Source organism: Acipenser ruthenus, chromosome 21 (assembly GCF_902713425.1).
Source record: "Acipenser ruthenus chromosome 21, fAciRut3.2 maternal haplotype, whole genome shotgun sequence".
Classification (NCBI taxonomy): Eukaryota; Metazoa; Chordata; class Actinopteri; order Acipenseriformes; family Acipenseridae; genus Acipenser; species Acipenser ruthenus.
In genome coordinates this window covers 29211744-29228348 of record NC_081209.1, presented here as the reverse complement: position 1 = coordinate 29228348, position 16605 = coordinate 29211744, and the positions used below count along the sequence as shown (strand labels likewise).

Sequence of the window (16605 nt, the reverse complement as noted above, 5' to 3'; positions counted from 1 at the left end):
TTAAGATTTTTTTAAATTTATTTTACAACTTTTGGAAAGCAATTTAAACCACAAAGATTTACTTAAACTTTTTATATAAACACTTTCTGCATAAAAAAAACAGTTAAGTGTGCACATTGTGCTTAAATTGCAAAGTCTGTACAACCTTACAGGACACCCCTATAGGAGGGAATCCAGTAAACATTTTATTGCATACATTACATGTGATTTTAAGCTCCACATGTACATGTTGGGGGGGAGAAACACCATTACAATCTGAATGAGAATAGCAGCTTGTAGGGAAAGTCTTGCACATTGTCCAGAACATAAAGAAGAACACCAACACAAGGCTCTACCATTGTGCTTGAGTGCTGCCTAAACCTACAGACAGCTTGCAGGAAGCAAATGTGTTCAGAATGTGGAACGATGAACAAATCGGAGCATTCTTTTAAATATAACCCCCTTAAACAATTTCAATAGCGCTTAGAGACTGTTGCCAGCGTTCATTAATGAAAAGATGGAGTTGTATAGCTCGTGATGAAATGATCAAGTGGCCAAATCAGTGGCACAGTCCTATTCGCTTTATACATGTATTTCTTTGCAAAGGCAGGTGATTTATGTGGCAGAGGGTTGGTAAAAATTGTAAAAGTTATTCCTCATGAATACATCTGCAGCCACATGATTAAAACTGCATTACAAAGCTGCCTAGTACACGGAACACACAATGAGGCCACTGGAAATGTGTCAGCACAGACAGTAAATGTAACAGCATACAATCACTTTCAGCAGTACAGTACAGTATCTATTTAAAATAAAGAGAAATCTGGGCTTTGAACACTTTGGTATTAACAGCACACAAGCTCTGTACACACACTTTTCATGTACGTATCTACTGTTGTGTAATCATTTGAAGCAAGCAAGAATACAAAAATGACTTTATGCATAGCTATTTGAGAAAAGCATTTTTTTTTTTTGACAAATGTCTCCCAACGTGTGGAGCCAAGGTGTAGGCAGTGAGTGTTTATTTTGTTTCCGGACAGTCAGGGTTTCCAAGCATATAAACCAAACCCACGCTGATTTAACCGGTGTGAAGACGCACAACCCGAACTGATAAAAGTAACCTGCTATTTGATGGGTTACCTACTCCTCGCGTACATTAGCCCTGAGAAAGGTCTGTAGTACACTGATGAATGTGAACCTGGAGAGACCCAGTTTAAACATCAGAAAGAAAAAAAAAAAAAAGAGTTTATATATATATATATATATATATATATTCATAAGCATAGACCCTAATATTGTGTTATCAAATGGACAACACATTAGGCCAAAAGCAAAAGAAACATTTTTATGCACCAACCCAACCATTTTAAGCCCTCCAGAAAGAGATCGAGAGATCTGGCCACGGGGTCTTGCCGTTAACGGTTGCCCGACAAGCTCTGAAAAGCAAGTGCGACAGGTTTTGTGTACTTGACTCAACATGCTTTCACAGCCAGCTCCATTTTTGCAAATGGGAAAAAAAAAAAAAAATTACATTTAAAAAGGACAAATAAGCTGATTCTTGCTGGCTTTGCATGCAACAGCATGATTTAAAAAAAAAAAAAAAAAAAAAAAAAGGAAGATGCAAAACAGCTTTGATAGATAAGGCCAATACAGAACGAGGTGACAAAGCACGAGTTGCACCACTGGGCAGGACTGGTTCAATAGAGGTCGACTAATGCAGAAATACCTATACTATGGTTAAGCGGGTTTACTGCTTCCCATAATAACGAGCATGTCCTTCACCACTGTTAATGGACACCATAAAAAAAAAAGTAGTGCGATAGTTATTTTTCATTTAGCCTTTTGCATGACATAAATGTAGCACAGATGCACACAACACAAAACAAACAAACAAACTAAAATGTCCCCAATGGTTCTGATGTAGACCCATTGCCAGCTTCAGGGTTGCATTCTAAAACAGGAGGTTACTCGGCTGTTGGTAGCATTGTAATGACATTTAAATACAATCCACAAAAAAAAAGCCACACCCACACCTTATGGTAACATTCAAAAAACTTTTTTGCTTTTTCATTTGACTTGTCCTGAAATAGTTTAGTTTATAGTCACAATACAAAGAGGTGAAATTTGTGAAGGACTGTGTTTCTACAACATACAATGTGTTGTGTTTAGTTTTATACAGTATATAAACGATGACTCAGGAACTGCACCAGTCAGTTTGTTCAAGGAGTGCACCTTACAAATACACAGGCTGTAATATTGTGGAGGCACATGGATCCTTCTACCTCACTTATGATTGTACGCTAATTTATGTTTAATAAGCAGGATAAGCACCAGGACATATGATATAATTATCCTTTCTATATTTGACTGTAAATGAGATAAAATGACACATTAATGGCAGGTGCAGTTATTAGGAATTAAACTGCATGGATTAGGTCTGGAAACTTAAATTTAAACTAAAACTTCACCATCACTGCCTCTTACTATGGTCTTGTGGAAGTGGTAACTTTGTGCTTCTGTAACAAACTGAGTAAATTTCTAGAGCACAGCCAGCGAGGGACTGTGCAAGTCTATTTCCAAAAAGAAATCGTGATTAACCCACGTGCTGATTGAGTTTTGTAGATTTCAAATTTCAAAAGATCAGAATAACCCGATAAGGCTCTTCTCCACGTTTACAGTCCCTTTAGAAACCCCACAATTATAATGCATGAAATTGGGTCATGGTTTTCTGGTTTACAACAGCACACTTCTGCAATTGAATCATTACTAAAAGGTTTAATAATTAATACACAACTCTGCCAAATGGCAGGTACCAAAGCGAACGTGTCTGAAAAAGGTATTTTCCATTGTATTTTAAACCTGTACATCAAAATCACAATGCAGCATCCTACAGGATTTCCCTCTAACAAAATATATATTTCCTTTTAATATACATGTTTTAAATGTGGAATATATTTTTAAAATCTAAAAAAAAAATACGATATAAACTACTAAATATCTCTACCCGTCACCAACAGTTTGTCGATTTTTTTTTTAATGCTCTTGCAGAGTGAAGATCAACACACGTATTTGCACTACTGTACATCCTTTTAACTTTGTTATTTTTTTTGAGGCAGGTGCTAAAATGAAACGGAGGCTCACTGGAAAAGCCTGCTCGATTCTGATTGACATGGTGCAGGTCAGACCTGAACCCAAGCTGGAGCAGCTGTTAAAACAGGAAACGCCCACACAAACAAGGGTAGAAGGACGAGCCAAACTCAACGGCACTGCCCCATTCACAAATCAAGGGAGGTGGATATCTACCACAGCCTGCACACGCAGCACAGAGATTCAAGGAAAAAGAAAACATTTAAAAACGTGGAACAGACATTTATATTTAAATGCAAGTATGTGTGTATGTGTTACTAAATCTTAAATCGATAGGTACCAACACAGTATTCTCTTTGAATAGCTGAAAAAAAAAAAAAAAAAAAACAACCAAACACACACAGCCAGCAACAATAGCAACTCCGTATACAAGTTTCAAATGGCTTTGCGTGTTCATTGGACACAACAGCGGAGTAGCCGATCCAGTGCAGCCTGAATGAGTGAAACTCCTTGGGTTGTGGTTGAAAGCTCTAGTTGTGCTTTGCCCTGCCTCCTTTCATGTAGCTCTTCCAGCGCTTGACAAAGTCTTTGAAGAGAGGAGAGTCCTCCACAGTGCCCAGCAGCTGCAACTGGTTGATGTGCGTGGTGTGATAGTCCCAGCGCGCCAGGTTGGGCGCCGTCCCCAGCATGAAGTGCCGAAGGTCGTAGATGGTGCCGGAGCCCGTGTCGTACAGCGGCAGCATGGCTTTGAGGGACTCCAAGCCCCGGCTGTACAGCACTTGAGCCTCCCTCCCCAGCGGCTCCCCTGCAGTCTCTTTCAGGTCGTAGAGGCCTATCAAAGAGTAAATGAAGCCATTTAAAACGAAAGAGCTCGGGGTGGTGGGGTACTCCTCGTACCAGTCATACTTGTTCATGAACACGGCCTTGACGCCATGCTGCCCAGACGGCCGTTTGTAGGGTGCTGTTGCCTTGAGAGCGGCACTGAGGTACACCGGATCTTTAGTAAGCAAGTAGGCTCTAACCAGCGTGGACATGGCCTGTCCCTGCGCCATGGCGGAATACCAGCCGGGGTCCAGCGACTTGAAGCCCTCCCCGAGTTTCCGCGTCACCATGATGGGCCAGCCCCCTTGGTCGTCCTGGTTCCTCACCAGCCAATCGCTGGCGGCGAAGAAGGCGGCCATGTGGGCGGTCGTGGATATGGTGATGTTATCGATGAAGCCTTTCCCTTTCAGCACGATCTTAACCACCCGCTTGGGCGTGATTTTAGTCTGCTTGACAGCCTTGGTGTTGGAAAGCCCGACTCCTTTCTTTAGGTCTGTCACCAGGTCTCTGGTGACAGTACTCCAGCTAGTCCTGGCCCCGATGCCATAGTAGATGTCCCTGTCTTTGAAAGCTATGAGCTGCGTGTTGGAGACGTAGTGGACAACAAACTGCTGGTTCTTCTCGGTCGTCTCGAGGACCACGGAAACGCTTCCGTTCGTCACGAATCGGAGGTCGAACGAGATGATGAAATCTTTTGTGTTCCCAAGGGGCAGCCAGACTCCATCTGAAGCTTCTGCAAAACAGAAGGCAATAGTAAATATATAACATGCGTTTGTTTCGCTTGTTTGTTTTTGCAAAAAACTGCTCTGTGACCTCTTAATTAAGAAACAGGACAGCTCTCCTCACCCACGACATGTTCAAGTCTTTCGGTTTTAAACTATAACAACAACAACAACTATGTTCCTATGGGAGCTCACATAAGCTCATGTCTTACTTAATTGGGAAGAAATGCTAATTCAACCTCTTGGCTGAAACTCCACGAGAAATGTTAATACATAAACTGCCTAGAAGCGATCACATTCCCCCTTGAATCCATGCATCTCTGGGTGGTATGACAGTACATGGTGTTCACGCAGCATTCAGTACCAAGAAGTGAAACTAAACCTTTTCAAGCCAGCAGCGTTCTTGACATTGACACACATTCTAGCAGAACTGCCAGCTTTAAATAAATGAGACCCTGGAGATATAACTGCTTGTTCTTTCCAACTCCCTTTCCCCTTCCTCTGTTTCTTAGTTCATTGCATCCATCCAAGATGCTTTCTCTCTCCCTCGGGCAGGAGGGACTCCTTAAAGTAATGGGGAGCCAGTTCGAGAAAGGATTGCCGCCATTGCTAGTGCTGTATAATGCACTCATAAATCCATTAGTTACTGCAATCTTGGAGTAAGTGGATTTGTTCTGTGGCCTCGTGATTACTTTGCCATCAATAACGTATGAGTAGAGAATACATAAGAGATCCCATTCCCTGGGCTGCTCCAATACTTCTCTGCTGCAAAGCCACAGGGGCATCCTTCACAGCTTTCCCTTCAGGGACCTGAGGCTTAGGTGCTGACAGCAATTACTCCACTGCCATTGTCAGTAACAGGCTTGTTAATTCTAATGGGTATTGATTAGTTAGGGGGAAATGCATTAGTGTTAGGAACAAGAACACCTCTCTGCCTGGTGAAAAGAATCCTTAAAGATATCCTTGTATAAAATATTACATTGCATGGGAACACGAAACAGATTGCAGGTCATTATAAAAATAAAACAAATTAAAACAAAACAAAAAAAATCCTGAAGGTTTAAAAATAAAACAAACATTTACAACTCAAGGCTTTTTTTTTTTTTAAATCTTAAAAAACAGCAGGGCTTCAACAAAAAATAAAAAATAAATAAGGAGGTGCTACAAATGTTAATTTGTTAATTAACCAACAAGTGCAACACGCACACTACTGAATTTAGCAACTTGCCAGAACGAAAACAATTATTCTTAAAATGAATTAATCTTCAAGTGAAAAAACAAATGAACTCCAAAGCATTTTGGAGTAGGTCTAATTGCAACTTCATACACCTTCAGTGTCACCCATCACCTACTCCATTATCCAGAGATACATCAGTCAAACCAGAGAACATATTGTCTCGTCACCCGTACCAGCTGAACTGCAATACAGTACCTGGTGCACTGAAGTGCTTGACGGTGCTGGACCTGGTTTTGTCATGCACTGAAGAGACGGTGCATCCCCTGGGAGCGGTCCAGCCGCTCTGCTGCCTGCTGTCCTCCGCGCTCTCGTACACTTCGATGTGCGGGGGCTTCTCCGTCAGGTTCTTGCTGTAGTGACTCAGCCCATACTGTGCGATCTGGATTGGGTAGAAGTAGCCTTGAGGCCCCCACTGTGTGGACAGAGGAACTCCTGAAGAGGGTCCAACAGGGTTAGGGATTAGAAACCATTCTGAACACAGTGTAGGGGCTGGGAGGCTGGAGGCAGCTTGGGCTTCTCCTGCTGGAAGCTATTACACTTAAACAGTTTATTTTGAAATGACTTGTGTCTTCACTTCCCAGATTCTACAAGTATTTACAGCACTCCCTTTTATACTACATGCATGCTCTGTGTCGATGGAAGTGCTTTACAAGACTAAAAACTACAGCAACTCACTGTGTGCAACTTGCTTTGTATTAAAACTATATTCGGCACGTGCGATTTACTGGAAAACAAATCAAAACATTACACAAAATGGTGTCAAATTTCAAGTGTGTAGTCAAGCAAAATATTGGGAGGAGGGGGAAGCTAGCTTGGGATAAGCAAACACACACAGACGTTGTACAAACCTTCCACTCCACTGATGCACTTCACTCTGTCCCGAACCTCCACGTTGTACCCCTCGAAGGACATGAACACCCCATCCCGGTGGTAGGGCTCCCGCTGGGCGTAGACTCTGGAGTAGCTGTGAGAGAACTCAAACCTCTCGTAGCCGTCGTACTGGGCGATCTTTCCGTACACTTCGAAATACTTCTCGGCCCAGCTGAAAGGAAGATAGACCTCGTTTCCCTCCCTTCTTCCCTTGATCGTATTCTCGTCGTTAATTAGGCAGTCTATCTCTTCATATTTGATTCCAAGCACTTTGTTAACGTTGCTGTTCCCCACTCCCACCACCGGGGGAGCCTTCTGCTGTTCCTGGGGCGAAGCTTCCTCCGACTGCTGCTTTGGCGCGGGGAGGTTGTTTGCATGGCTGTTGCTCTCCGAGGCAGCTGTCCTCTTCTCTAAACCCTCCCTCCACAGCCTGTTATCCAGCAGGCTCTGGTCTCGTGGGAAGCGGTTGGCTGTGTCACTGGAGCACTTGTTCCACAGCAGCACAGTCACGAGTGTGAAGATGGCGCAGATGATGATCAGAGTCTTATAGTTCACGCGAGCTGCCAGGCAACGCATATTCACAGTTTACCTGCAAAAAACAAACAAAAAAAAAAAACCACGAAGAGGAAAATAGTTATTGTTGCGTTTAGTCAAACTAAAAGCAGTTAATCTAACACACGGATTTAAAAAGACTACACACTTGCAGTGTCATTTTAACAGCAGTGAAATTACATTTACTTTGTCAAAACACTGGTTTACATCAAACTTTAAAAAAAACACACAAACACTGTAAACAAATTTTGCAACATACAGTACTGCCATGGTAAGTGTTTGCAAATGAGGTCTTCAGATATTCCTGGTCCCGAACTTTATGAAGACTGAAAATGAAGCCTGCATTTCTGGGAATTCTTACCAAACACCCACAACAATCTGTATGAAACTGAAAAAAGTACAAGTCCCCACTTGAGTAAGTCTTGGCTAAGACTTTGTGTAGTTGTGAAACCTAAATAGCCAACAGGTAGTACCTGTACAGTAACCAAGATAAAACAGACAACAAACACAGCACAACATTTCCATATTACATGTGCAAAGTTAATTGGTTTACTTCCATGCATGTCCGACTGCTAGATGACAGAAGTCCAATTCAGAAGTAGCGACTCCACACAGAAACAACATTATATTAATGAATCTGAGAAACCACAGCTTATACAAATGTAAAAAGGGATCATCAATCTTCTGCCTTCGAAACAAGATGCTGCCAACAGTCCAGACAGACTCCTGCCACCGCTGTGCAGACGATACCATTCAAATCAGGTAACGCTGTCAAACAGCAGTTTTGGAACATTGTTCCCTGGCCATTTATACGACTGAAAAATCTATGCGCAAACACCGCCTAGGCTCCCCATGCCCCGCTAATTATGCTTGCGTGTTGAGAAAGTGCAATGACACAGCAGTGAGTCACACTTCAGAGGAAAGAATCAATGCCATAAAATAGAACTCCAGCTCGCTGTGTCTGAAGGCTGTCGTATAAAAGATTCAATCCACTCTCCAAAAAAACAACAAAGAAAAACCCACACACACCAAAAACACAACAAGGGTTTACAGGAACAGCACCCTTTAGCTCAACACCCAGACTGGCAGAGCCACTCTCGACTTTATGAAAGCAAGCCATTAGAACTGCCTAATGAGAAAACATTAGACGATTATTTAAGACTTGAGGAACAGAGCTGGCTTTGAGTGTTTAATAGGAGGAGATTGATTGACTGTTTACCTGCTGTCACTGCTTCATAAAAACGCAGTACCCCTGCTGACAGCTAGAGCAAACAACTGGAGAATTTACAGTACACAGCTGATCATGCTTATTTCAGGACTGAAATACCCCCCAAGAAATGTAATAAAAATAAAGTTTTAAAATCTACATATTATGAAGCACTGTATAGTCTGCTTTGCACTGCAGACGGACTGACACTGCACAGTGAAAGGTTAGCTGCAGGATCTGGTCGATTGGGTCGGACTACACATAATTGGAACACTACAATCTTTCTGCAGTCTCTGGTCCCTTCGTTATGTAGCTTGCTCAAGACAACGCTGTAATAAACAGCATTCAAATCCAGATGGAACACTGGACACTGCCTTAGCTAATCAGAATGCAGCATTACTGACCTCTAACCTCACTGGCACAGACTGCTACTGCTAATAAAAACACACATACTGCAGAAGAACAAAATAAAAGCTTTAATAAAGCTCTGACTGAACTCCGAATACAGCTGCTTACAAAGTTCTGGAATTAGGAAACATAAAAGCCGGATAGCAACGCCATGCTGGCACCACTCAATAGGAAATCACTTTATACACCCCTAATGCGCACACTTCCACCTCTCAATTTAAAACCGCGTTTCAAAACATATTGGATGTGACACCGTGTCAAAATGAACTCCACTGTAGTGTTTGATGCAGAGACGTTGGGAGAAGGGTCTGGATCAGATTTTTAAAAGGATCCCTGCAGACAAAAACACTGTTTGGTCAGACATGGATTTTACAGAGCACAAGTAAAGATATTTTTTACGTCATCGTTTCGTTATTTGACTATGCCAGGCACTGTCTGACTGCACATTTCTGTGCCATTACAGTCCATGCTGTAATCCTACCATTATGAGATTACTGTGATTTAGTGGTTGGTGGAGCAAGTGATTTATTATTGTGGTGACTTAACCCCTGTGTCTAACCAGGCATGCTGGGTTAATTCAAACCATCAACACAGCTTTTCTGAACAGGGACACACAAACAGCTGACACTTTCTGCAAGGCATGACCTCCACCAGGGAGCACAGAGTTTATAAATGCTCAGATAAGCAGGGTCGTGTTTATCAAACAAATATGAAGTTCAAATAAATGCTTTATATTTTTTCAAACACCAACCAAGACACGAATATTGGAGGAGTCTGATTTATAAAATTTAAAAATGCACTGCTGGAATAGTGTAGCACTGGATTTGTACCAACTTTATTTAGTCACTAAAACACAGATGTTGAAATGCAAAAAACAATATATATATATATATATATATATATGATATCATGCTGGCAAAGGAAAAAGCTACAGTTATTGTATTTTCCCTTGTGTCGGTCTGGTAAAAGATGAAAATAAACACAAAAGTCATTCTGGTTGTCAGTGGGTTAAACCCTTTGGATTGTTCTGGTTTTGTAGATTTCGGAGCCATGAAATAGACCTGCTTTTTGCTTTGAAATAACAGCAAATGATTTGGTAACAAAACAAGAAAATGTTGCAATATATGTGATTGCATGAACCACCTCAGCGCTGCACACACACCTTCAGGAAGATATACAGGTAGCCCTTTTGTAACAGGTAAGCCATAAATCCTACCCCGAGGAACGGAGAACATACCAGTAAATAGTTTATTGACTACCACAGCAGTCACAATTACACATGGCTTTGAACAGTTTAACATACCTCCTGCTGTAATAAACCAGCCGATTCTCCTTCCTTTCTTAGGAGACTTCTTTTTGCTACCACACTTATCAACTCCACTGGCATGCTACAGTGGGAGTAAGCAGCCTTGGTGAATATTGCTGTCATAATTACAAGCTCATTTAGAGTACGGTCCAATAAATCTCCAGATGGGTTCCGTTATTAAAATTCTTGCTAATGGCACAAACAATAACTTCAAAATCGGTGGCAGCTGCTGACAAGTGCTTAATAACATTTCCCCTTCAGTATTGTACACTTGACAGATTGCTATTGTACAGGCTTGCTGGAGCAGAATCCAGAGCAATGGAGAAAGAAAGATCATCCACAATAACCTTTCAATAGCGTACAAGACATTTCAGGTCTCTAGGTTAAAAAAAAAAGCACTGAAGATGATAACTGGACAGGCTTCTTTTTTTAAATGTTGACCCCCTCCCCTTGGTTTGTCTGCTTTGTCCAGGTTCATGTTTTCATTTTTAAAAACCTGAACCATACGCTTGAAAAACAAAACCAAATCGCAGCGTCTTTGCAGAGCAAGGATTACTGCCAGCCAGGAGCAACTTTGCTGATCTCTGCTGGGAACAAACATTTAAAATAACTCCAGACAGCCTGCCGTTGGAATACAATTCTTTTGAGAGAAAAGCGTTGCCTGCGTACAGGTGATTAACTTGAGCGTCCTTGAGATCCTTCATTTATCTCCCATCGATGACCCCACAGCGTGCAGAGCAGAGCGCACAACAGGAATTTTGCATGGAAACTTAATTTGTTTGCAAATACTGTAAGCCTGCCGAGCCCACATTTGACCCTCACTAACCCATTCAAACCTGTCCATGTGCTGTATTTATTATGAAAAAAGAATACATAAATACACTGCATCACATGCTCTCTAGTTTGCTCTCAAGGTGGTAATGGAAAACACTGACTGCAGTGCATGCTTATGCCTGGGTGAGATTGAATTGATGAAAGCATCAAAACTCAATTCTCAATCTCAATCACAACCCATATGGCCTTGCCCAAGTGTACCTGGAAGAAATGAATGTTTATCCATTCAGGTAGAGAATTACGGAAGCATGAGAAAAAACGATTATAATTTCAGGATCAAGACATTTGTGAGACACTGATGTATTAAGTAAAGGAAGAGTCATGGAAATGCTGTACTTGTGTGTGTATACGATCACCCAGCATAAACACACTCCTACAGGACTGACACGATAATAAAAACTATTACAAAGAGAGGTTTCCTTCCCTCCAGGCATCCTTATTTTCCATTCCATTTATATGGTAGTGCTGTTCTTCCCCTTTCCACAACTTACTCTGCTGTGCGTCTCATTGCATTGCACTCACTTCTACATTTCTTCCTTTTATTTTCTCTCCCCTTTCAGGACCCTGGGACTCTCCTGCTCTATTGTCCAGTCAGGACCTTGGGGCTCTTCTCTCTTCTTTCAGTGTTGTCGGAGGCTGAACACACAGGAATAGCTTGAGACTGTAAGACTAAGGAATACGCACAGGCAAGCCTCCAGAAATATCTGAATGGGGGTGGGGGGGGGGGACATAAAGGGTCAGCTCAGATGGAGACCCCCAACCCCCCCAGTGCACAAATCAAACAGAACTGCTCGATTCATTTTTGGAAGAAGCGGAAATAAAAAAATTCACAAGAGGCTGTTTGACGTAAATCAAACACCAGGATTCCTCAAGGGTCTGAATTCCATCTCACCCACATGTAACAGTGTGGCTTTCACAGTGGGGCTCCTTGTTTGGCAGACTGGGCTAAACCCATGAAGCTGCTACTCCTGAATTATACAGGTTTTGCACACAAAAAAAAATCAATGCAAAAAAATGCTAGATAAAAGTAAAACACATGTCAAATTAAAGAAACCCAGAAGCTTCACATGCTGCAATACTGTATCCATTAAACACCTAACATATTACTTATTAGCCAACATAGCAAGAACCATGGATAGGTGATTGATGCAATCAAGGGGGATTCCGCAAAGCTGTAAAATACTCCACATGTGTATCATGAAGTTATATTCCCAATGAATTGTGAAATCTGTTTTTACTTGGGTTTCACCAAAATACACTACTGGAATACATCTGGAAAGCAGACATTTCAGAATATAAAACCCAACAAAAAGACTTCATTAAAAGAAGTAGTGTCGTTCTCATCGAAAGGATAATTAAACTCGGACAGACTGCATTTGGATCATTGTGCACAATGGCAGTGAGGACGCACACCCACTGAATGCAGCTAGTGATACTAATGCAGGTACTGGTAGGATAGGTGTTCTTTCAGAATCAAGTAGAGTCTTTTATTCATAACTTAACCAAAAAAAAGATTCACACTTGCAGCACAGATGTTATATGAAGCAATTTGAGAACAAGAGAATGCAGGAAATTGCTTCCGAGTTAATACTCTCATCCAATCCATCACTGGTCCGGAGGGATTAGGTAGGTTATTATGAAAAAGACCTTTAGCAAGCTTCCAATATTAAAAGACTTGAGGGGGATTACATTCTGCAATAAATCAACCACGACAAATTCTGCTTTTTATTGCAATTATGACCTTTACATGTCAATAATAAACAAATGAAAGCCCATTTTTAATAAGGCACTGTGTAAATTATGATTTAAAAAAATAACACAGTACAAAATAATTAAAAACAAGGACAATACAGTTTGAACACCGCCAACACAATGCAATAATGAGAAGATTATCAGCTCCGCACTACATCATAAATATTCTAGTCCCACATGACATTCACATACAAAATGAAGCATTTTTAATTGGAACGAACAAACAGACTTCTGGACTGGAGTCCGCACTGGAAGGTTAAATCCTCATGGAACACGATCCAAACACAACATCTATAGTTATTTGATCAGGCTACAGTGAGTCTTCAATTTACCAGGATTGTGTTTAAATTGCTGGAATAACCACGCAACGGGCTACATGGACTGCCCTGAGCGTCTACACTCCGGACGATGCAATACAGGTTGTGTTTTAGGCGACCACACCCTGGCGAGGATTAAAAAAAAGAAAAACCCACAACACACCCCCCCCCCCACCAACAACGCTCTTACAGTACTTACCCCAATCTGGAATAGTAAGTTTATAACATCGCTAATTCATCCTGCCGACTGATCCACCATTCCTCACTGGTAACCTGCAACAGAGAAGGAATACGATAAGCATGTAACCACCTGCAGGACAATACCTCTAAAACCCCAGTGCTTGTTACAGACTTCCTTAAAGCCACAAACACAAGCTTGATAGGTGCCACTTTTTTGTGCAACCAAAAAAAAAAAAAAAGCACACCCCACACACGTTTTGATGTTTGTCAGCGTGCGATTGCATACCCTTTTGTACGTGCATTTGCACCAATATTAGAATGGTGTGGAAGGCTACTCCACTGCTTTGCATAGCAGTACTTTGTACAGTATGGCACTTCATACAATGACTGCAAATACTGTATGATTGAAGAACAAAGTCTATTGACCCAGTGACCGAGCACATGTGGCCAACTCCTAACACAGGCACGCTGTGCACACGGAGCACTCTGTTCAAAGAGGGTTCAAACACCACTCAGTTCAGAGTGGAATACAAATATACAAAAGAACACAGATCCATACTGTCAGCCCTGTGGCTGTAGTTCAGTACTCACAAACTTTTAAACCCCCACTGCTTTCAACTTCACTTTTACCCATTTAGTTTATTATTATTATCATTGTTATCATGCATGTTATGTAATTTAGTATACAAACTACGTAAATATGTTAGACAATAAACAATGTTCTACACAAGCATTCCCTACAATAAAGTCCTGCCTTTACTGAATCTACCATAAAACTGATAAGAAACAAGCCAATACATCACTGACACAAGGGAACGGTTTGATTTCCAGAGAGAGGGAATGGCAGTTTATTTTATTTGTGATAAAAAAGTACAAACGCCTAATAAAGAATTTATTAACCATTGAAGATTAATGACCACCAGCACTCTGTGTAGCACTGTTACTTTTCTGTGCAACTCTTCAGAGAAACAAAAGATCCACTTCACCCTTTCTTTTTTTTTTTTTTTGGACAGTATTTATTTTGACCAAGGGTAAATTATACTATTTACATCAATAAGTATTGATTTGTAGGTTTTAAAATAGCCTATAAATAATGGCATGGAAACAAACACACTTATAATTGCAACAAAGACAAATGTAAATGCATTCCGCAAGAGGATGATTAATCTAATGACAATACATCGAGAAATGTGTTGAAACTTCACCTAGCCATTAATCCAACCCATTTAACATGACTAGAGAAAGAAAAAAAGAAAGCTTGTCAGAAAAGATGTTAACTCACACTACAAATGGAACCTATTGATCTTTTATAAAATGGGTTTATTGATGAAGCAGCTGAAACTTGATAACATTGCATCGATCGTGCACGTTATCGGTTATGTCATTTTTACAGTTTAATTAACATGCTGTAATAATACCTAAAAACGGGATGGTGCTTACAAAGACACACACAGACAGTAAAGACGCCACGTTGGGAACTGAGAGAGAAGCCGGCCCACATCACTGTTTCACTCTTTCTTGGCAGGCACCGCCACTTTAAGATAAGATAAATGCTTTCTGAGTGAAGGGCGGTTGTTTTTCCAGAGTGCTGAAAATAGTTTCCACAAAAATGTGTTGCGCCTACTGTAAGCAATGCTCCATTAAGCACTTAAAGTAATGTACAGTAGAAGCTTGTACGGTACTTCTAATATCTAGTATCTAATATCACCGTGGCATAGATGGGGGTACGAAACTTAATGACGAACTACGGCACGCAGAAGAAAAAGTCCTAAACAATACGATCTCTACAAATATAGTTGCCAATGGAAGAGTCCTCTAGGCTACAGTATCTGTCCAAGGTTGTGTACTACCTATTGCAACATGAAGTGCTATCGTAGTGAACACATCAAGCACAAGTGCGACTGTGTCAATGACCGTGTCATGTGCGAAGCCTGCGGGGTCCCTGTGGTTTCACACATGAATGATCAGACATCCTGCAGGTAGGGGCTCACCACGGACTTAAATTCAAGGATCTTAGGAACGCTTAAAATAAAATAAAAAAGCACAAGTGGACAGCTGTGTGACAACATCCTGATTATACTTCATGGAGGTAGGACTGGCAGAAAACAAAAAGCACTGCAGCAGCTAATTGCTACAAGCTAAACTGTGCTTGGAAACGGTGCATAAAAACATGAAGGTGTATAATGAACCATCAGGAAGGCTACAGTATACTGTACTGTATTCAAACACTGCAATATTTCAAAACAAGCCGACATTTATAACTCAATTTAATGAATATGTCTTAATATGATGTAAAACTTTATAGGCTCCATATATTTTCCCTTCAACGAGAAATGGTTCCGAATACAGCCACTTCAAATTGCATTTTGGTGTAAAAACCTTGACAGACATGGCCCTTAGTGCCTTACATCAGTCACACATTGTTCAATACCTCCAGTACCTTAATATCTGATAATGTGCTGCTGACTGACTGCTGCAAAATTAGCTTAAAAAAAAAAAAAAAAGAGGAGATTGAAACCCAGTAAAGCATCTCAAAACAAGATTAAAAAAAAAAAAAATAGAAGTAATGCAGAAAGTCATATGAACACACTAAATAATTGTCCTGTATGTTTTAAAACAGCTGAATGTGGTTATTCACTTAAACCGAGACCCTGTGAATGCACTCTGCACTTACTGGTGATGTGGCAAACTTTACAAAATGTGGATTCCACAAGAATGCATGTCTGGATGTGTTCCCTGAATGCCTTCCAGCATTTTAACAGCCCAGCCATCGCAAAACACACCTACGCCAAACACACGCTCCGATTTTCACGACAGGAAACACACAAATACAATTTAAATGCACATATGCCTGTTACAAATCAAGTACTGTACAAGTCAAAACAGCATCAACTGTGGCTGTACAGGGAGAAATGCACACTGTCTTTACTTCAGCAGTAGATTTCAAGTTAGAAACTGTTGGTTAGCAACGTCCAGAAAAACTACAAGCTTTAAAGTAAAGGTTATATTTTGGTTAACGAACGAGTTTCAAAACACATGGTTGTATGCATGCAACATTTACCTGCACAGTTCTCTGGTCTTCTGTAAAGATGAATAGGAAAGCATCAGACACTGTAAAGGTCCAGTGAAATGAATGTTAAAGAAATAACTGCATTGAAAAAGCAGCTTGATGTGTGCGGATGCAGCGTCAAAGCCTGCACCTTCTCCAAGTTCTATTTAATGTTAGGTTACACTCCCCTATCTGGAGTTACTTACACTACTGATGGGTTTCTCACAGAAGTTAGCTTACTTACAGAATCCAATGCACTCAGCAGCAGCAGCATCTGAACACT

At 40.9% G+C, this 16605-nt stretch overlaps 1 protein-coding gene across 4 annotated transcripts in view; it reads right to left on the bottom strand.

Annotated features, from left to right (window-relative positions):
- LOC117427879 (D-glucuronyl C5-epimerase-like) overlaps positions 1 to 16605 on the bottom strand; it is a 29417-nt gene continuing 12812 nt past the window's right edge. For 2 of the 4 annotated variants that reach the window (XM_034901702.2, XM_034046234.3), the window contains 4 exons: positions 13293 to 13366; positions 6696 to 7306; positions 6043 to 6279; positions 1 to 4621 (listed from right to left, as the gene is read on the bottom strand). In XM_034901702.2, the coding sequence (XP_034757593.2) occupies positions 3597 to 4621; positions 6043 to 6279; positions 6696 to 7293 (1860 nt within the window). In that variant the 5' untranslated portion in view covers positions 7294 to 7306; positions 13293 to 13366 and the 3' untranslated portion in view covers positions 1 to 3596. Of the gene's footprint in view, positions 4622 to 6042; positions 6280 to 6695; positions 7307 to 13292; positions 13367 to 16334; positions 16356 to 16605 lie in introns of those variants that run through there. The other 2 variants (XM_058995486.1, XM_058995487.1) reach the window with 2 other exon arrangements.